The sequence below is a fragment of the Macaca thibetana genome, chromosome 4 (genome assembly GCF_024542745.1).
Source record: "Macaca thibetana thibetana isolate TM-01 chromosome 4, ASM2454274v1, whole genome shotgun sequence".
In the NCBI taxonomy this organism is placed as follows: Eukaryota; Metazoa; Chordata; class Mammalia; order Primates; family Cercopithecidae; genus Macaca; species Macaca thibetana.
In genome coordinates this window covers 6,123,822-6,138,786 of record NC_065581.1, presented here as the reverse complement: position 1 = coordinate 6,138,786, position 14,965 = coordinate 6,123,822, and the positions used below count along the sequence as shown (strand labels likewise).

The 14,965-nt window shown below is 42.4% G+C and overlaps 1 protein-coding gene across 3 annotated transcripts in view; it reads left to right on the top strand.

The window, feature by feature from the left end:
• F13A1 (coagulation factor XIII A chain) overlaps positions 1-14,965 on the top strand; it is a 160,731-nt gene that overhangs the window by 90,011 nt on the left and 55,755 nt on the right. For all 3 annotated transcript variants that reach the window (XM_050789671.1, XM_050789670.1, XM_050789672.1), the window contains one exon: positions 2,203-2,341. In XM_050789671.1, coding sequence (XP_050645628.1) covers positions 2,203-2,341 — 139 coding nt within the window. The remainder of the gene's footprint in view (positions 1-2,202; positions 2,342-14,965) is intronic.

Below are 14,965 nucleotides of genomic sequence, written 5' to 3'. Positions count from 1 at the left end.
TAAGAAAGTTGAGAAAAAAGCCATTTTCTTTTCAGTCACCACATTTTTACAAAACTAAAACAGTTAAAACTAAAATAATAAATAAGGAAAGATATATAGTGCTTATTTGTCATTGAGAAGTTGTATAAATATGCATATTCATTTATTATTGAGAATTTTATAAATATATCTGCTTAATTTTAATCCCACTTATGGAAGGTATTATAGCAGGTGGTCTCATATTCATTTTTACACGTCTCAATGCCCCTGAGCAAATTAGAGATCAGAACATAATGAACAATCTTTCCCTCTCCAGTTTCCCTACTGGTTTTTAATCCACCCAACATCCAATCTGTAGAGGGAAGTATATGAGAACAGAATTATTCTCTTTAGCGTCATGCATCATTTTTCAAAGTGGCATTTGCCTCTCTAGACCCAGACACTATTACAATTAATTCAGTGAATATTTTTAAAAATACATTTATTTCAGTGTGTCTTCATCATTGGTAATGATTTTCATCCACAAGCCATTTCTACAGCCTTGGAGAAACATTAAGCTCAAGTTGGGGTGTCCCTTCTGCCTGCTCATTAATAATGTTTTACCCAGTTAACATTTTTTAAATCAAAAACAAAGGGAGGGGCTAGAGGCTGGAGGGAGGTCATTTTAAAAAATGATTACAAAACCTGCTTGTTTTAGCTCAAAGTCTCAACAGTCTAACACTTGGTGATCGAAGTTAAAAAAATAGTCGTGAGTTTTGTTTTGTTTTCCCATAGTATCAAACAGGATAACATTATTTTCTTAGCCATTTAAATATAACCCAGGGAAGAAGGAATATGTATTTCTTCGGAGCAATAAAAATCAAAAGTATAGTCCCCTAGAAGCATTGGTCTCTGAAGTTCCAGATAAAAGCCTGAACTTCATGGTAGGTTAAAGGTTGGAGGTCATCCCCTCCCTCGAGGCTCCCAAGTCAAGACAAGGTAAAAGATGCCCAACAGAAGCAACCACTCTTGTGAAATGATTTTAGGAAGACAGAAAGGACCCAAGCCCTCCGCATGCCTACAGTTTCACTATGCCAGTGTAATTCCTTCAGGCTCACAACCAGATAAAATAGTGAACACCTTACATCCATTCATGTCTTTGGCATAAAAAGCAGGCTTTGTGTGGTAAATTAAGAAAAGGCAGAAACACACTGTGGGGAAGTCACAATGAGAGTAAACCTGAAGATGGAAACTGGGGGAAGGAGAAACTGGTGCCCTAAAGTCAAGCCTCACTTTCTTGAAATTATTGAGTAAGGCAGACTCTTGACCAAGTCGTGTCTGGGGTAATGTGAATTAGTGTTCAGCCAGAAACAGAGTGAGAGTTGCAATCGTTTTATTGGTAAGACCCTGGGTGAATAGGGCTGAAAATCAAGAGAGGAAGATGGGAACAGGAGGCCTGTGGCAGCTGCCAATATTGTTTGGGGCATTAAGATCCCCTTTAAGGAGGGGAACCCTTGAATCTCTACCAGACTCCCAGTTTGGACTTCCAAGGTTGTTCTGTTGAAGGAGGTGGGTAGTCTTTGGTTAAAAATGCTAAACTATTCTGAAGGAGAAAATTAAAAGGCAAGCCAAGTCATTAATCTTAAAATTGTCAGCTGAATTATTTTCAATGAGCCCTGATGTCTGGCATCCTGGGAGCCAGGGAGGGCATTTGGATTAAGTTTAATCAATAGGTACATATGGCAAGAAAAGTATCCGGGTAATTTATTATCTAACAATTAAAATGAATCTGTGGTGTCACCCTCCAATGCGTGTTACAACAGTAAATTCTGGCCAAGAGAGCAAATTCCACCAAGGACCTGCTCTGTAAATTCCTAACTTCCTATTAGTGGGTTTTTGAAATTGTATTTTCAGGAACATTGTCCCATTCATGGGACTAAAATAATACTATGTTGATGATCATAGCTTAGAAACGAAACAATTAGAACCCTGTTGGGATTCTACTCTACTTGGCTTCATTTGACACCAGCTGCAATTCTGAAGGATCCAACAGCAAAATTGCTCTCTACTGCCCCCATGGGGTTGGATGACCACCCTTCTCCAGCATGCCACATTTGAGGATAACATGTCCAAAGGGCTTTTCATATTGGTCAGGAAGGAAGTCCCCTACAAGAACGCTTTTTTTCACTGTGTGTTTATTAAATTCTGGTGATGTGTTTGGCTGTGGTCTGTCCTTTCCTGTAGTTTTACGATGCCTTGGAATACCAGCAAGAATTGTTACCAATTATTTCTCAGCCCATGATAATGATGCCAATTTGCAAATGGACATCTTCCTGGAAGAAGATGGGAACGTGAATTCCAAACTCACCAAGGATTCAGTGTGGTGAGTTTGATTGACAATGGCATTGGTTGATGTCACATTATAGTAATGTTACACATTTACCACAAGATAGACTCAGTCTGATGTTTCTTTCTGTTCTGTTTTGAGGACCATTCAATAGCATAGGCAGAAAAGTCTGGTTGTCAAAGAATGTCTTAGCAAATGAATTAGAAATGTTACTGAAGAGACAGTTTGGGTTCCTAGTGATAAAAATCAATCATTCCTTATAACAGCAACCACCAAAAAAAAGGTCACAGTTTTAGCTGCTGCTTATGCCTATACTAGTTCCTCTCTACCTTGATATATTAATCTTACAATTAATAGCAGAAGTATTGGAGCCAAGCGTTCTCCGGGTCAGTGCCCTAGAAGTAATAGAGCTAACATTTATTAAGCACTTACTATGCATCAGTCTTTGTGCATGCATGATCTTATCCAATTCTTCTTAGTTTTATCAAGTGGATGTTATGAATATCCCCATGTACAAATGAGGAAACTGAGGCCCCAAAAGGCTTGCTCACAGTCATACATCTGGTGAGCTGGGAATAAACCCAAGTGCTGCTGACCATTAGCCAAAACCTTTTAAATAACTTCAGCAGTATAGGATTTCCTTTTGAATGTAAAGATGAGATTCTCCTTGATTATATTGTCACCTTTCATTGAGATATAGAAATGGACGTAAAGCTGAAATTGTTCCCCAAAACCAGCGGTGGGGTTCTCTCACTGCCCTGAACCGCTTTACCACAAACTGGCTAGAGGGAGCTTAAGATCCCAGGGAATTCCATTTTTCCTTGAGACCCCCTAAGTCCAAATCAATACACTAAGAAGAAAGGAAAAAAATCCTAAGAGTTTAAATATAAATAATTTTTATCAAGGTCTGTGTGGGAGGAAATTGGAGCATAAGTGCCTCTGCGGTCAGACATTGAGCTAGGTAGAACTTCTAAGCCAAAAATGAGTCTCATGCACAAATAATAAAGCTAAAACACACTGTTGTAAAAGCATCCAAATGGGGATGGTAGGAAGTTATAAGTTCAAAAAGTTAGAAGTGCCTGAACTTCCTTGTGTTATAGGAATGGATCACAGTTGTAGGAGCAGTACTAACTCACCAGCAGAGGCACACATTCATTGGAGAATGTTGAAATGAAATTGCTGAATGAGTAGCAAAGTGCTACCATGAATTAAAAATAGTACGGTTCATTGGAAGGGAATGAGCTAAGCCATAGTAAGCTGGAGGGCACATGTAAGACAAAACCTTGTCTCTGTAAATTGAACAGAAATATAAAGAATGCTTTAAGCCTACAGAATTATAATATCTCAGCCCTGCATGTATATGGAATGACAAAACAGACCAAAATAGTTACCCAAAAACTCGTTGCAATTGTTAAAAATGACAAAAAGATAGTTATTTGGCATTCTCCATATCTTTTCCTTACACACACACAAACACACACACACAGCCTTTGTAGTTAAGTGCAGTTCAAAGTTATCCTTCCCAGCTCTTTGACAGATACCTCCCATCATCAAATAAGTCCCTATGGGGCACTCCAACAAATAACCCCACAGGCCCTAAACAGAATTAATACAAAATTGTGAAGCTAGATCTTGCTCTTGGTACCCTGTCCTCTTCGATCAGGTCCCTGCTCCAAATTACTTCCCCTTTCCCTGACACCGTTTGTTCCTTTGTTGCCTTACTCAAATACCCCATCACCCTGGGACTGTACTTCCTGGCCTGGGACTCCCTACCCACCTTCCACTGCAGACCACTGCCCGAGACTTCTCTTCCCTTCCTTTGCCTGTCTTGTAGTAGGTTTTCAACGCATGATGCCTGATCAGATGCTCTGACTTACTGCGGGGCTGAGGCCAGCACAACTCAGGACGTTCCCAGACCATGAAGCACAGGGATTAAAGGGCTCAGTGGGATGTGAGGCCAAGGTTTGGCTCTGTTACTGCCCAAGCTGTGTGACCTTGGGCAAGGCACAACCTCTGTGTGCCTCTTTTCTCCTCTAAAGCGAAGAGAACAATATTCCCTGCTTCACTCAGCACAGAGCCGAGCATAACAGGTGCCTAATGAACGTTAGCTGCTATTATTGCCTTCATTATTAGTCACACAGCTGGAATTTCTTGGAGGCAATATGTTTCCATCAACCCAAGTACATCAAAGTGGTCAGAAAAAGAGGGATGCCCAGTGTCCTAAGATGACTTCACTATTTCTGTTACATTGGGGTACTTTTAATGAAGAAGCGGACACTTCGCCTCACCAGTGCAAACACCCATGCACCTTAGAAGTTATAGGTGGTCCAGGAAAATAAGAGTACGGCTAAGACCCTCCTGGATTGAGGAGGCTGGCGATGGCTGTCCCCAGACATGTCAGCCAGGGCATGATCGCCACAGTCACACCCCTCTGTCAAGCTCTGGCTTGGGCAGCTACTTGCTGTGTGGCTTTGAGAAAATGATTTCACTTCTCTGAGCTTCATTTTCTTCATCAGTAGAATGAAAGTAATCTTAGTAGTTACCATTTCCTGATGGGGTGGCTATAGTGATTAAATCAGGTCATCCAGGTAGAGTGCTTACCATAGAGGTGGGCCTGATGCTGATTCAGTTAGTAAGAAGCAGGGGCTGCCTGAGCATTAGGGCTGGTGAGGAAAGGTGAAGGTGAGGGTGAGCATGGAGGCTAAACAGGGGCTGAGGTGGGGGTAGGAATGATTTGCTAGGCACCAGCTGACCTCTGTGAGGTCAGGCTGGCAACACGTGGCCTGATGGATTTCCTAGCAAGGATCTCAGGAGCCACTGGCCTCATACTTACCTCCCTCCACAGGCTCTGGTCAGACACACCCACCTCAACCTGTCTTCCCCGCTCGCGGCTGGTATGTGGCTGGGGCCCCTCTCCTCTCCAAGTAAAGGAGACCTGAGAATTATCTCTCATCCTCCACCATCTATTTTTTCTTCAACACTCAGGTCCCAATGGTCCACATTTTGTGATGAATCAATTTGTCCAGTTAGGTCTTGGTGACTCAGGATGTCCTCTTCTCCATGACTCAGCCAAAGCTCATCCTGCCAAATCCAGAAATCAGCCAGTAGGGAGGCTCAGAGGAAGAGTACAAGAGGGTGCATTCTGCTCGCCACACTCCAGAGCCAGGAGTGACAAGTTTGGCTCTGTCTCTTGCTGTGACCCTTCTCGCCTTATTACTGCAGACCATCAAGGACAGGCTGCTTCCTGGTTTGCCACCTTAGGTCCCCTGCATGAAGGAGGTTTCCCTCCAAGAGGGAGCCTCACCTCAGGGGGGCTACAGTTTTGCAAAGAGTGGCCCCACTGTTGACACCAACAGAAGCCATGGTCTGGGCTCCTTAGCTGTTCAGGAGAAGGCTGGGGACTCAGGAACCTCAGAAGGGCACAGCGGGCAGAGTAATTAGATCCCAGGGTAGCAAATGAAACCCTAAGTGGGCAAATGCAAGGTAGCAGATCCCAGAAGGAGCAATTTTGGCCGCCTGTCCCCAGCGTGCTGATGAGTTCTGAATTATATGTAACCTCTGGGGGGAAGGCCACTAGGAATCACTGTGGACAGTTTAATGAAGACGCTTGCTCAATGTTTAGCTGCAGTGCAAACATCAAATAGGAGTATGAGGCCTCAGTTAGGAGGGAGTCAGAGCTACTCAGAGGGGCAGGGGGACAGCAATGGTTTGGCCTCACCTTGGAAGAGCTCAACTTGATCACCTCATTATACAAAGGTCACAGTCAAAATGGAAACAATTTTAAAAGACAGAGATGGTGGCACTTACTAGGATCAAGAAAGATTTTTCAATGAAAGGCTTCCCTCCTTCTAAATGAAGAAGCCTCCCTGTGTTCTTTTGCTGGAGTGAATGTGGTCTGATAGGATGATTCTGGGTGAGGGTTGGTGTCCTCCTCTCAGCTTTTCCCCACCAGAATGCACCCATCCACAGGGGGAGCAGTGTCTGATCTATTTTATTTTTGTTGTTTTGTCAGCCTGTAACAGTGTACAGGGCATAGAGCAAGCACTGAAGAAACAGAATTGGTTGGAAAAAAATTTTAATGCATAAAAACTCCATGCTGCAATGGGTGGTCTTAATCTATAAACAAAGCTTTTTCAAAGTATATTTTAGAGCAGAAATTAACCAGTTTTCACACCTGGGACACTGCCCTAATCAGTGTGTAATCCTAATTCTCATGCCCTCAGTACTCATATTGTGTTTTACACATTGTAGGTGCATTTTTGAAATTGAGACTGTTCTATACATTATTTTAGATGCTCTGTATGACTCATCTAGTTGGACTTTTATATTATAAAATTATCTTCAATTTTAATCACTGTCTGCAAAGCAGAAATGATCTAAACACGAATTCCAAATAAAATAGTATAGAAGAAAAAAATCAGAATATAGACCAAACTGCTTAAAGTGCTTAAGGGTTTGTAAAAATATCCCATAATGCATCGTGGTTGCCAATTCTGGACAGTTATCGAAGATGTTTATTTTCAAACATTTTCTTGTTAACTGTATTTCTGGCCAAATTGGTTTTAGGAAAATCACTTGGAGTTAGACCATGAGCCTTATCTTTAGAGCACTGAGAATATACACTGAAGGCACATAATAGTGTTGGAAAAAAACATTATTTGCCACCTTCAAAGAATAAAACTTCAAAGAATAAAAGTAGCTCATGTTCACAAAATACTTTTTTTTTTTTTTTTGCAATGCCCTGATTTAAGTGCTGACATGTATCAATTTACTTCTACCTCTTAACAGCATGTTAAGGTAATTACTGTTATTGACACAGTAACTTAACCAAGGCCCCTGCCAATAAGTGGCAGAACCTGAATTACAAACCTAAGGGGGCTGACCCCAGAGCCCACTCTTTTTAAAATAACGTCCTTATTGACCAGGCATGGTGGTTCACATCTATAACCCAAGCACTTTGGGAGGCTGACGCGGGAGGATCACTTGAGATCAGGAGTTCGAGATCAGCCTGACCAGCATGGTGATGATACCCTGTCTCTACTAAAATTACAAAAAAATTAGCTGGGCGTGGTGGTGCATGCCTGTAATCCCAGCTACTTGGGAGGCTGAGGCAGGAGAATTGCTTGAACCTGGGAGACAGAGGTTGCAGTGAGCCAAGATCATGTCACTGTATTCCTTTAGCCTGGGTGACAGAGTGAGACTAGGTCTCAAAATAAATAAATAAATAAATAAAAATAATTAACATCCTTATTAAAATATACTTCACAGCCTGGCACAGTGGCTCACGCCTGTAATCTCAGCAATTTAGGAGGCTGAGGCAGGTGGATTACAAGGTCAGGAGATTGAGATCATCCTGGCTAACACAGCAAAATCCCGTCTCTACTAAAAACACACAAAAAATTAGCCAGGCATGGTGGCAGGCACCTGCGGTCCCAGCTACTCGGGAGGCTGAGGCAGGAGAATGGCGTGAACCTGGCGGAGCTTGCAGTGAGCCAAGATCACGCCACTGCACTCCGGCCTGGGCAACAGAGCGAGACTGCATCTCAAAGTAAATAAATAAATAAATTAATTAATTAAATTAATAAATAAGTGTGTGTGTGTATATATATGTGTATATATATATTTCACATACTACAAAATTCACTCCTTTAAAGTACACAATTCCATAATTTTTAGTATGTTTTTATTTATGTATTATTATTATTATTATTTTGAGACAGGGTGTCTGTCACCCAAGCTGCAATGGCAAGATCATGACTCACTGCAGCCTTGACCTCCCAGGCTCAAGCAATCTTCCCATCTCAGCTTCCCTAGCAGCTGGGACTACAGGCACACCCACCACACCTGGCTAATTAAAAAAATTTTTTTTGTAGAGACGAGATCTCACTATGTTGCACAGGCTGGTCTTGAACTCCTGACCTCAAGAGATTCTCCTGCCTCAGCCTCCCAAAGTGCTGAGATTACGGGCATGAGCCATGGCACTGGGCCATTTTTAGTATATTTGTGGTCTTCTATAACCATCATTATCATCAGATTCCAGAACATTTTCTGTCCCCTTTGCCATACCTATTAGCAGTCACTCCCCATTTCTCCAACTCTGGCAACCTCGAATCTACTTTCTCTCTCTATGGATTTGCCTGTTCTAATCATTTCCTATAAATGGAATCAGGTAATATGTGACCTTTTGTGTCTGGCTTCCTTCACTTAGCCTAACGTGTTCAAGGTTCGTCCGTGTTGTAGCACGTATCAGTACCTCATTCCCTTTCATTGATGAATACTATTTCATTGGGTGGATAAACCAGATTTTATTTATCCATTCATCCATTGTACATTTGGGTTGTTTCCATTTTTGGCTTTCATGAATAATGTTGTCATGAACATTCAGGTAAAAGTTTTTATGTGAACATACGTTTTTTAGTTCTCATGCGCATATATTTAGAGTGGAATTTCTGGGTTGTTTGGTAACTCTATGTTTAATTTCTTTTGGTGAAGTGCCAAACTGTTTTCCAAAGCAGCTACTCCATTCTGTATTCCCACTAGCAATACACAAAAGTTCCAACTTCATATTCTTGCAAATGACTTTTCTGTTTTTTCTTACTATTATTATAGCCATCCTAATGGGTGTGGAAGTTTTTTAACCCTCTTCAATAATCATGGAGATAATTGTACAGAATTTATTATAGAAACTTTTTTATACATTAGAGTTATACAAACAAATACTCTCAAAATTCAACATTTTCTTCATGTTCAGTCAGGATATTAATTCCTGGCTTGCTATGCCAGAGTGGTAAAATGGGGTAGGGTTTCATTTTCAAATGAACCCAGCAGAGGGAACCCAGACGTGCTCAGAAAGGACTTTGTGGATGGAAACTCATTCAGTACTCCTGTAGTGTGTATGTGAGTGAGGACATCTGGACCGGTGTCCAGCCAGGATGCCGTGGTAGAACTGCATTTAGGGTTGGTGTCCTTTCTGATGGGTTGCAACATCCATTTGGTTCATGCCTGTGTCTGAGCACTTATTAATGGTTCTGACTACGACTCCTACTACACATACACCTCATAGTTTCATGGTGAGATTTACAGCGCCTCTCAAAGTGCACCCTGCCATCTGCGACCCCCTCCATCCAGGTCTCTTGTGCTGTATTTAAACTGTGACTTCTCAATGAGACTTGTAAAACCCCTTGCCCTCACAGGACAAGCAAGAACAAACACATTCATTTATTCTTTTTTCTTGGCGGCCAATTGATTCCTACAACAACATCCTTTACTGAGCTGGGATGCCTACTATGGCGCTCTCCATTTATCTCCCGTATAGCATTGCTATGCAAATGAGGCCATTCATGACTGGCTACGCAGGGTTTCTTCAGGTGGCTCCCAGCCAGAGGGAACTGAAGCAGCTGAGCCTCAGAGAGGACAGGGGCACTGGCCTGGTCTCCACCTGACTGGACTGCTGGCCTTTGACGTGGCGCCAGTGAACATCCAAATGCCCCTTGCTGGTTTCAGCACTCCAACAGCCTCAAACAATGAACAGCTGCGTTCTAAAATAGTGTCATGCTCCCAGCTCCATCAAAGATTCCTGCAGCATGCCTCCTTTCCTCTGAATAACTCCTTTCTGTCATCTTCCTTCATTATATTTCCTAACTGACAAGTTTTTTTCTCAGTCCAGGCTTTCATTTCCACTTTGAAATGTCTTGTTAGACAAGCCTCAGAGTCCACTAAATTGTTCCCACTTCTTTCCAACAACTCCCACCCCATCCTATCCCCACTGCCCCTGATATGGCCAGAGCTTAATAACCCCAGGATGTCCTGTCATTATTGTCAACAATATTGTTGTCTGTATTCAGAGTGTATTAGCAGAACCAGAGAGGTAGGGCTACACCCATCTGCTACAAATACACAAATGACTTGCAAGACAGTGCCTTTCTTTCACCCCCTGCCAGTTTTGCTATAAAAGAATTCAAACCCTTGGTTTACAGTTGAAGCTGGTCCAAGACATCTCCCCCGGGACTTTCTCTTGATCTTATTTGTGCTCTTCCCTGAGCCCTAATAAAGCTGCACAAACAAAATTACAAGCCCATATCTCTTTCTTCCCTTTTAAGAACTCCTTTTCTCTGAAACCTTTCTGGACAGATTGTGAATGAGATGACCCTGTGGACTGTTTAAGCAGTTAGCAAAGTTAAGGGCAGTAAAGGACTCGTTGTTTAAATTAACCACTTTATTTTCTTCAAACACAGCACCGTGAAGCCCACGTTGGCCTCAGCTGTGTTCTCTGTCCAGCTCTTCACCACCCCATGGGCTCCTATGCCTCTGGATATGACGTTAGCCAGAACCAAGACAGATTTTCAGATAACTGCAGTCAGTGTTGGCTGGGACTGTTGTCCCATCTTAATGCTCAGAGTCCTCTTCCAAACTCGTTCAGGTTCGTGAAAGAATTCAGTTCCTTGCAGCTGTAGAACTCATAGATTCTTCTATCTTCTTTGAAGCCAGCAGGATAATGTCTCTACTGCATTGAATCCCTGACTAGCTCTGTCTCTGGTCTCTAGACTCAGACTTAATGGGCTCATCTGAGGAGGCCAGACCCACCTGATCATCTCCCTTTCAACGAACTCAAAGTCAACAGATTAGTAAACTTCATTACTTCTGCAAAATCCTCCTTGACACATAAAGTAACATAGTCACAGGAGTACTAGATTTCACCGACACTGAGGGGGGAAAATTATACAAAAGGAAGGGTAGTGGGAGTCATTTAAAATTCTGCTCTGCGTGTGATTTTGAAACACTAATATGCCATGGACATCTTTCCTGCCTAGCCAATATAGATCTGCATTTTTATGGCTGAAGAGCATTCTATTCTGTGTTTCAAAATACTCGATCACATATTGGACAATTAGGCTGCTTCCAATTTCCCTTTCTTACATCGTGATGAACATTCTTACATAACACACTTGTCTTCGCATTTGTGTGATTATTTCCTGTGCACAAATTCAAAGCACATGGATCTACTGAATCACAAGATAAACTATGACGTCCCATGTAGGGTCCCCTGGCAGGGGACGGTGCTGCTGTTCTAGTGAAGTACCGCCTTTGGTGAAGATTCTCTGAGTCCTTTGCACAAATACTGCTGAATTATTAGCATCCTTGAAAGGAGCTCTAAAAATGACGAGCTGTCACTGCACGGAACACACAGGAAGAGACAGAAAGCAGAGATGCGTTCTTCACTTGTCACCTGCATCGTTATCCTCCCAAAAGGTTGTTCTCATCTTGATTAAACAAGTCTCAATGAAACGAGGCCTCTATTTTCATTTCTATGGAAAGAGGCAACAAGGAGATTTCGAATTTTTACTTTAAAGGGACACGGTACATTTGACTGTATAGTGAGAACTCAAGTTTCAAATGAAGGCTCTGAGAACTAGAAAACCATGAATGTTAAAGAGAAACAAACAAGCAAAGGTTTACTAAGACCTTCCTTGCTAGATGTCCTCATGATTTATTTAGCCAGCACTTAGTGGGCACCTCCTAATGACTGGGCTCTGCTCTAGTGCTGGAGATGTGGAGAAGAATGAGACCAGCAAAGCCCCCAAAGTGGATTTATGCACTCTACAAATGCATAATGAAATTGCAAGATGAAAACGGAAAAACTATTATGGATCTAGATAAAGAAGCTTTAGAATAAAAAGTAGCTTTTCAGGAATCAGTTGATATTTTCCAACCTGGAGAATCAGTAGATGAAATTAGGAAAAGTCTGTATGGAAGGAATAAGTATTTGAGATCAAATATACAACATGGTGGCTATAGTTCATTATACTATACTGTATATTTCAAAATTGCCAGGAGAGTAAATTTCAAATGTTCTCACTACAGAAATAAATATGGGAGGTAACTGATATGTTATTAACTTAATTTAATTATCCCACAATGAGAGTTGATATTATATATATATATTCATATATAAAATCATCACTTTGTACCCCATAGTATATACAATTAAACAATAATTATGTGTCTATTTAAAAAAAATAAGGACATGCTAAAGGAAGTTCTCCAACACAAAGGGAAATGACACTACTGTATATCGAAATTTAGATCCTCTGACACGTGCGAATTGTAGCAAAAATGCTAAATATCTGGGTAAAATGCCCATGCCTGTAATTCCAGCACTTTAAAAGACTGGGGCAGGAGGATGGCTTGAGGCCAGGAGTTCAAGATCAACCTAGGCAACATGAGACTCTGTCTCAAGAAAACAAACCAAAACGAAAAATAGGAAAAGAAATGTCTGTAAACATTAGTCCCTTTCATGGAGGAACTTGGAATATAAAAACTAAGCATCCTTAAATAGAATTGTGTAATGTCAGCCAAATGGAAACTCTTGAAGCATGGGTAACTTAGGACACAATTCCTAGTCATTCCTGAGTGGAGAGGATTGCATGGTGAAAGAGATCCCCATGGCTGTGGAGGTAGCACCCTCTCATTCTGTTCATGGCCTGTCTGGGAGCTGAGCCATTAGCTTTCCACCCACTGATGGAGGCCCAGCCCCACTGGGAGCATTTGCTTCCTCCCCACCTCACCCACTGCCTGCAAGTTCCTGACCCTGTTATGAAACTCCCACCCTAAATACACAGATAACGTCTCAGCTGTGAGTGAAACTAGAAGAGATCACGTGTAACTAATTAGATGTTAGAGTGAGAGAAAAGAAACTTTTCCTTGGGTCCTGGTCATTTGAAAAGAAATATTATCCTCAAAGAAAAGTCTTTACTTGAGATCTGAAGTGCAAAGCATATTTATCTTGTTCCAGGCTAACCTTGCCAAGGAGATTTGAATTTAAATAAGGCTATTCTGGAGCCTATTAGTCTAGGGTGATGGTGTAGCAGTGAAAGCCAGGATCGCTAAACACCTCGGGTTGTATAGGAAGCAAGATGGGGTCCATTCAGGGTTGCAAATGTTTTATTGCTCTTTTTCCCTGGGTCCCTCTGCCTGATGGGGCAACCTTCACTGTTCTGAAGAGAGGCTAGCAGAGTCATTGTCTGACATGCACAGTGACCTTCCTTGCAGCTTCCAAGCAAAGATGGAGGCTCTCTGGTGGGAACTGGCCCCATGTTCCTGCTCAGAGACCTCCACAACTTCACCCTAATCCACATCTGTACCCTTCTCTCCCTGCAGACCCTGCCTTGCTTCCCACACTTTCCCAGGGTGTGCTCTCAGCCTCATCCTCTTGCACCCTTGGTATTTGAGCTCCCTTTTAGTCCCACTCTTTCTACCAGTTCTTCCTCCATGAACATGCCTCAGTCTCTTCTAACTTAAAAATAACCAAAATGGCCTTTCCTGCATTACATTACACGCTAGACACTGCCTTATCTTTTCTTCTCTCTTACAACCTAGATCACTCTTTTTCTTTTTTTTTTTAGACAGGGTCTCACTCTGTCTTCCAGGATGGAGTGCAGTGGTACAATCATGGCTCACAGAAGCCTTGATCTCCTGGGCTCAAGTGATCCTCCCACTCAGCCCCTCAAGTAGCTGAGACTACAGGTCAGCTAACTTTTGTATCTTTAGTAGAGACAGGGTTTCACCATGCTGCCCAGGATGGTCCCAAACTCCTGGGCTCATGCAATTCTCCTGCCTCAGCCTCCTAAAATGCTGGGATTACTGGTGTGAGCCACTGAGCCCAGCCTCTAGGTCACTCTTAAGGAAGAACCTACCTCTTTCTTCCCTCCTCTTCTTTCCCTCCTCATTCATCAACTGGTTTTGCCCAACCCTCCTCCACCACCCACCAATACTCCCACATCTCCTCCTCCTCTTCATCTAATCCAGAGCATCACAAGTGTAGACAAAAATGCCTCTTAGACCTCATCTCCTGGATTTTCCACAGGCACTCAAGCTCATCCTGTCCAGAATTGAGCTGGTCACCCACCCATCACACCAGTCCCAACACAGACTTTCTTCTCTTCCTTTTTTATTCACAGTCTTGGTAAAGAAAACCATCATACTCCTTGGACAGGCAAAAGTCTTCCCCAACTCATCCAAGTCCCCTCACATCTCCCTAAACCTGTGGGTTGTACCTCCCAATGGCTTCTCTCCCTCTCCATTGTGGTGGCCACCTGAGTGCCTTTCTGGTCCACTGTAGACTATTGCAGTTCTTCAGGGGTGGGGGACAGCAGGGGAGGACTCAGCTCAATCTCTAGTCTTGCTTCTCCATCCATCTTCCATGAACAGAGATTTGCAAATTTATCTCTTCTTAAATTATTCCAATGGCTTTTCATTGCCTAAGAATAAAGCACGAATGTTTAATTTGATATCAAAGGATTTCACAATCTTATCCTCACCTATATCATAGCTCAGTGTTGAAGAGTATGGATTTCAGAGCTCTATCACTAACTAGCTGTGTGACCTCAGCAAGTTTCTTAGCCTTCCTGGATTTCAACTTCCTCCCCTATAAACTGAGGGTAATTATAACAGTACTGAATTTTTTTTTTTTTTTTTTTTTTTAGACAGTCTTGCTCTGTCACCCAGGCTGGAGTGCAGGGGCACAATTTCAGCTCACTGCAAGCTCCGCCTCCCGGGTTCACGCCATTCTCCTGCCTCAGTTTCCTGAGTAGCTGGAACCACAGGCACCCGCCATCACACTCGGCTAAGTTTTTATATTTTTAGTAGAGACGGGGTTTCACC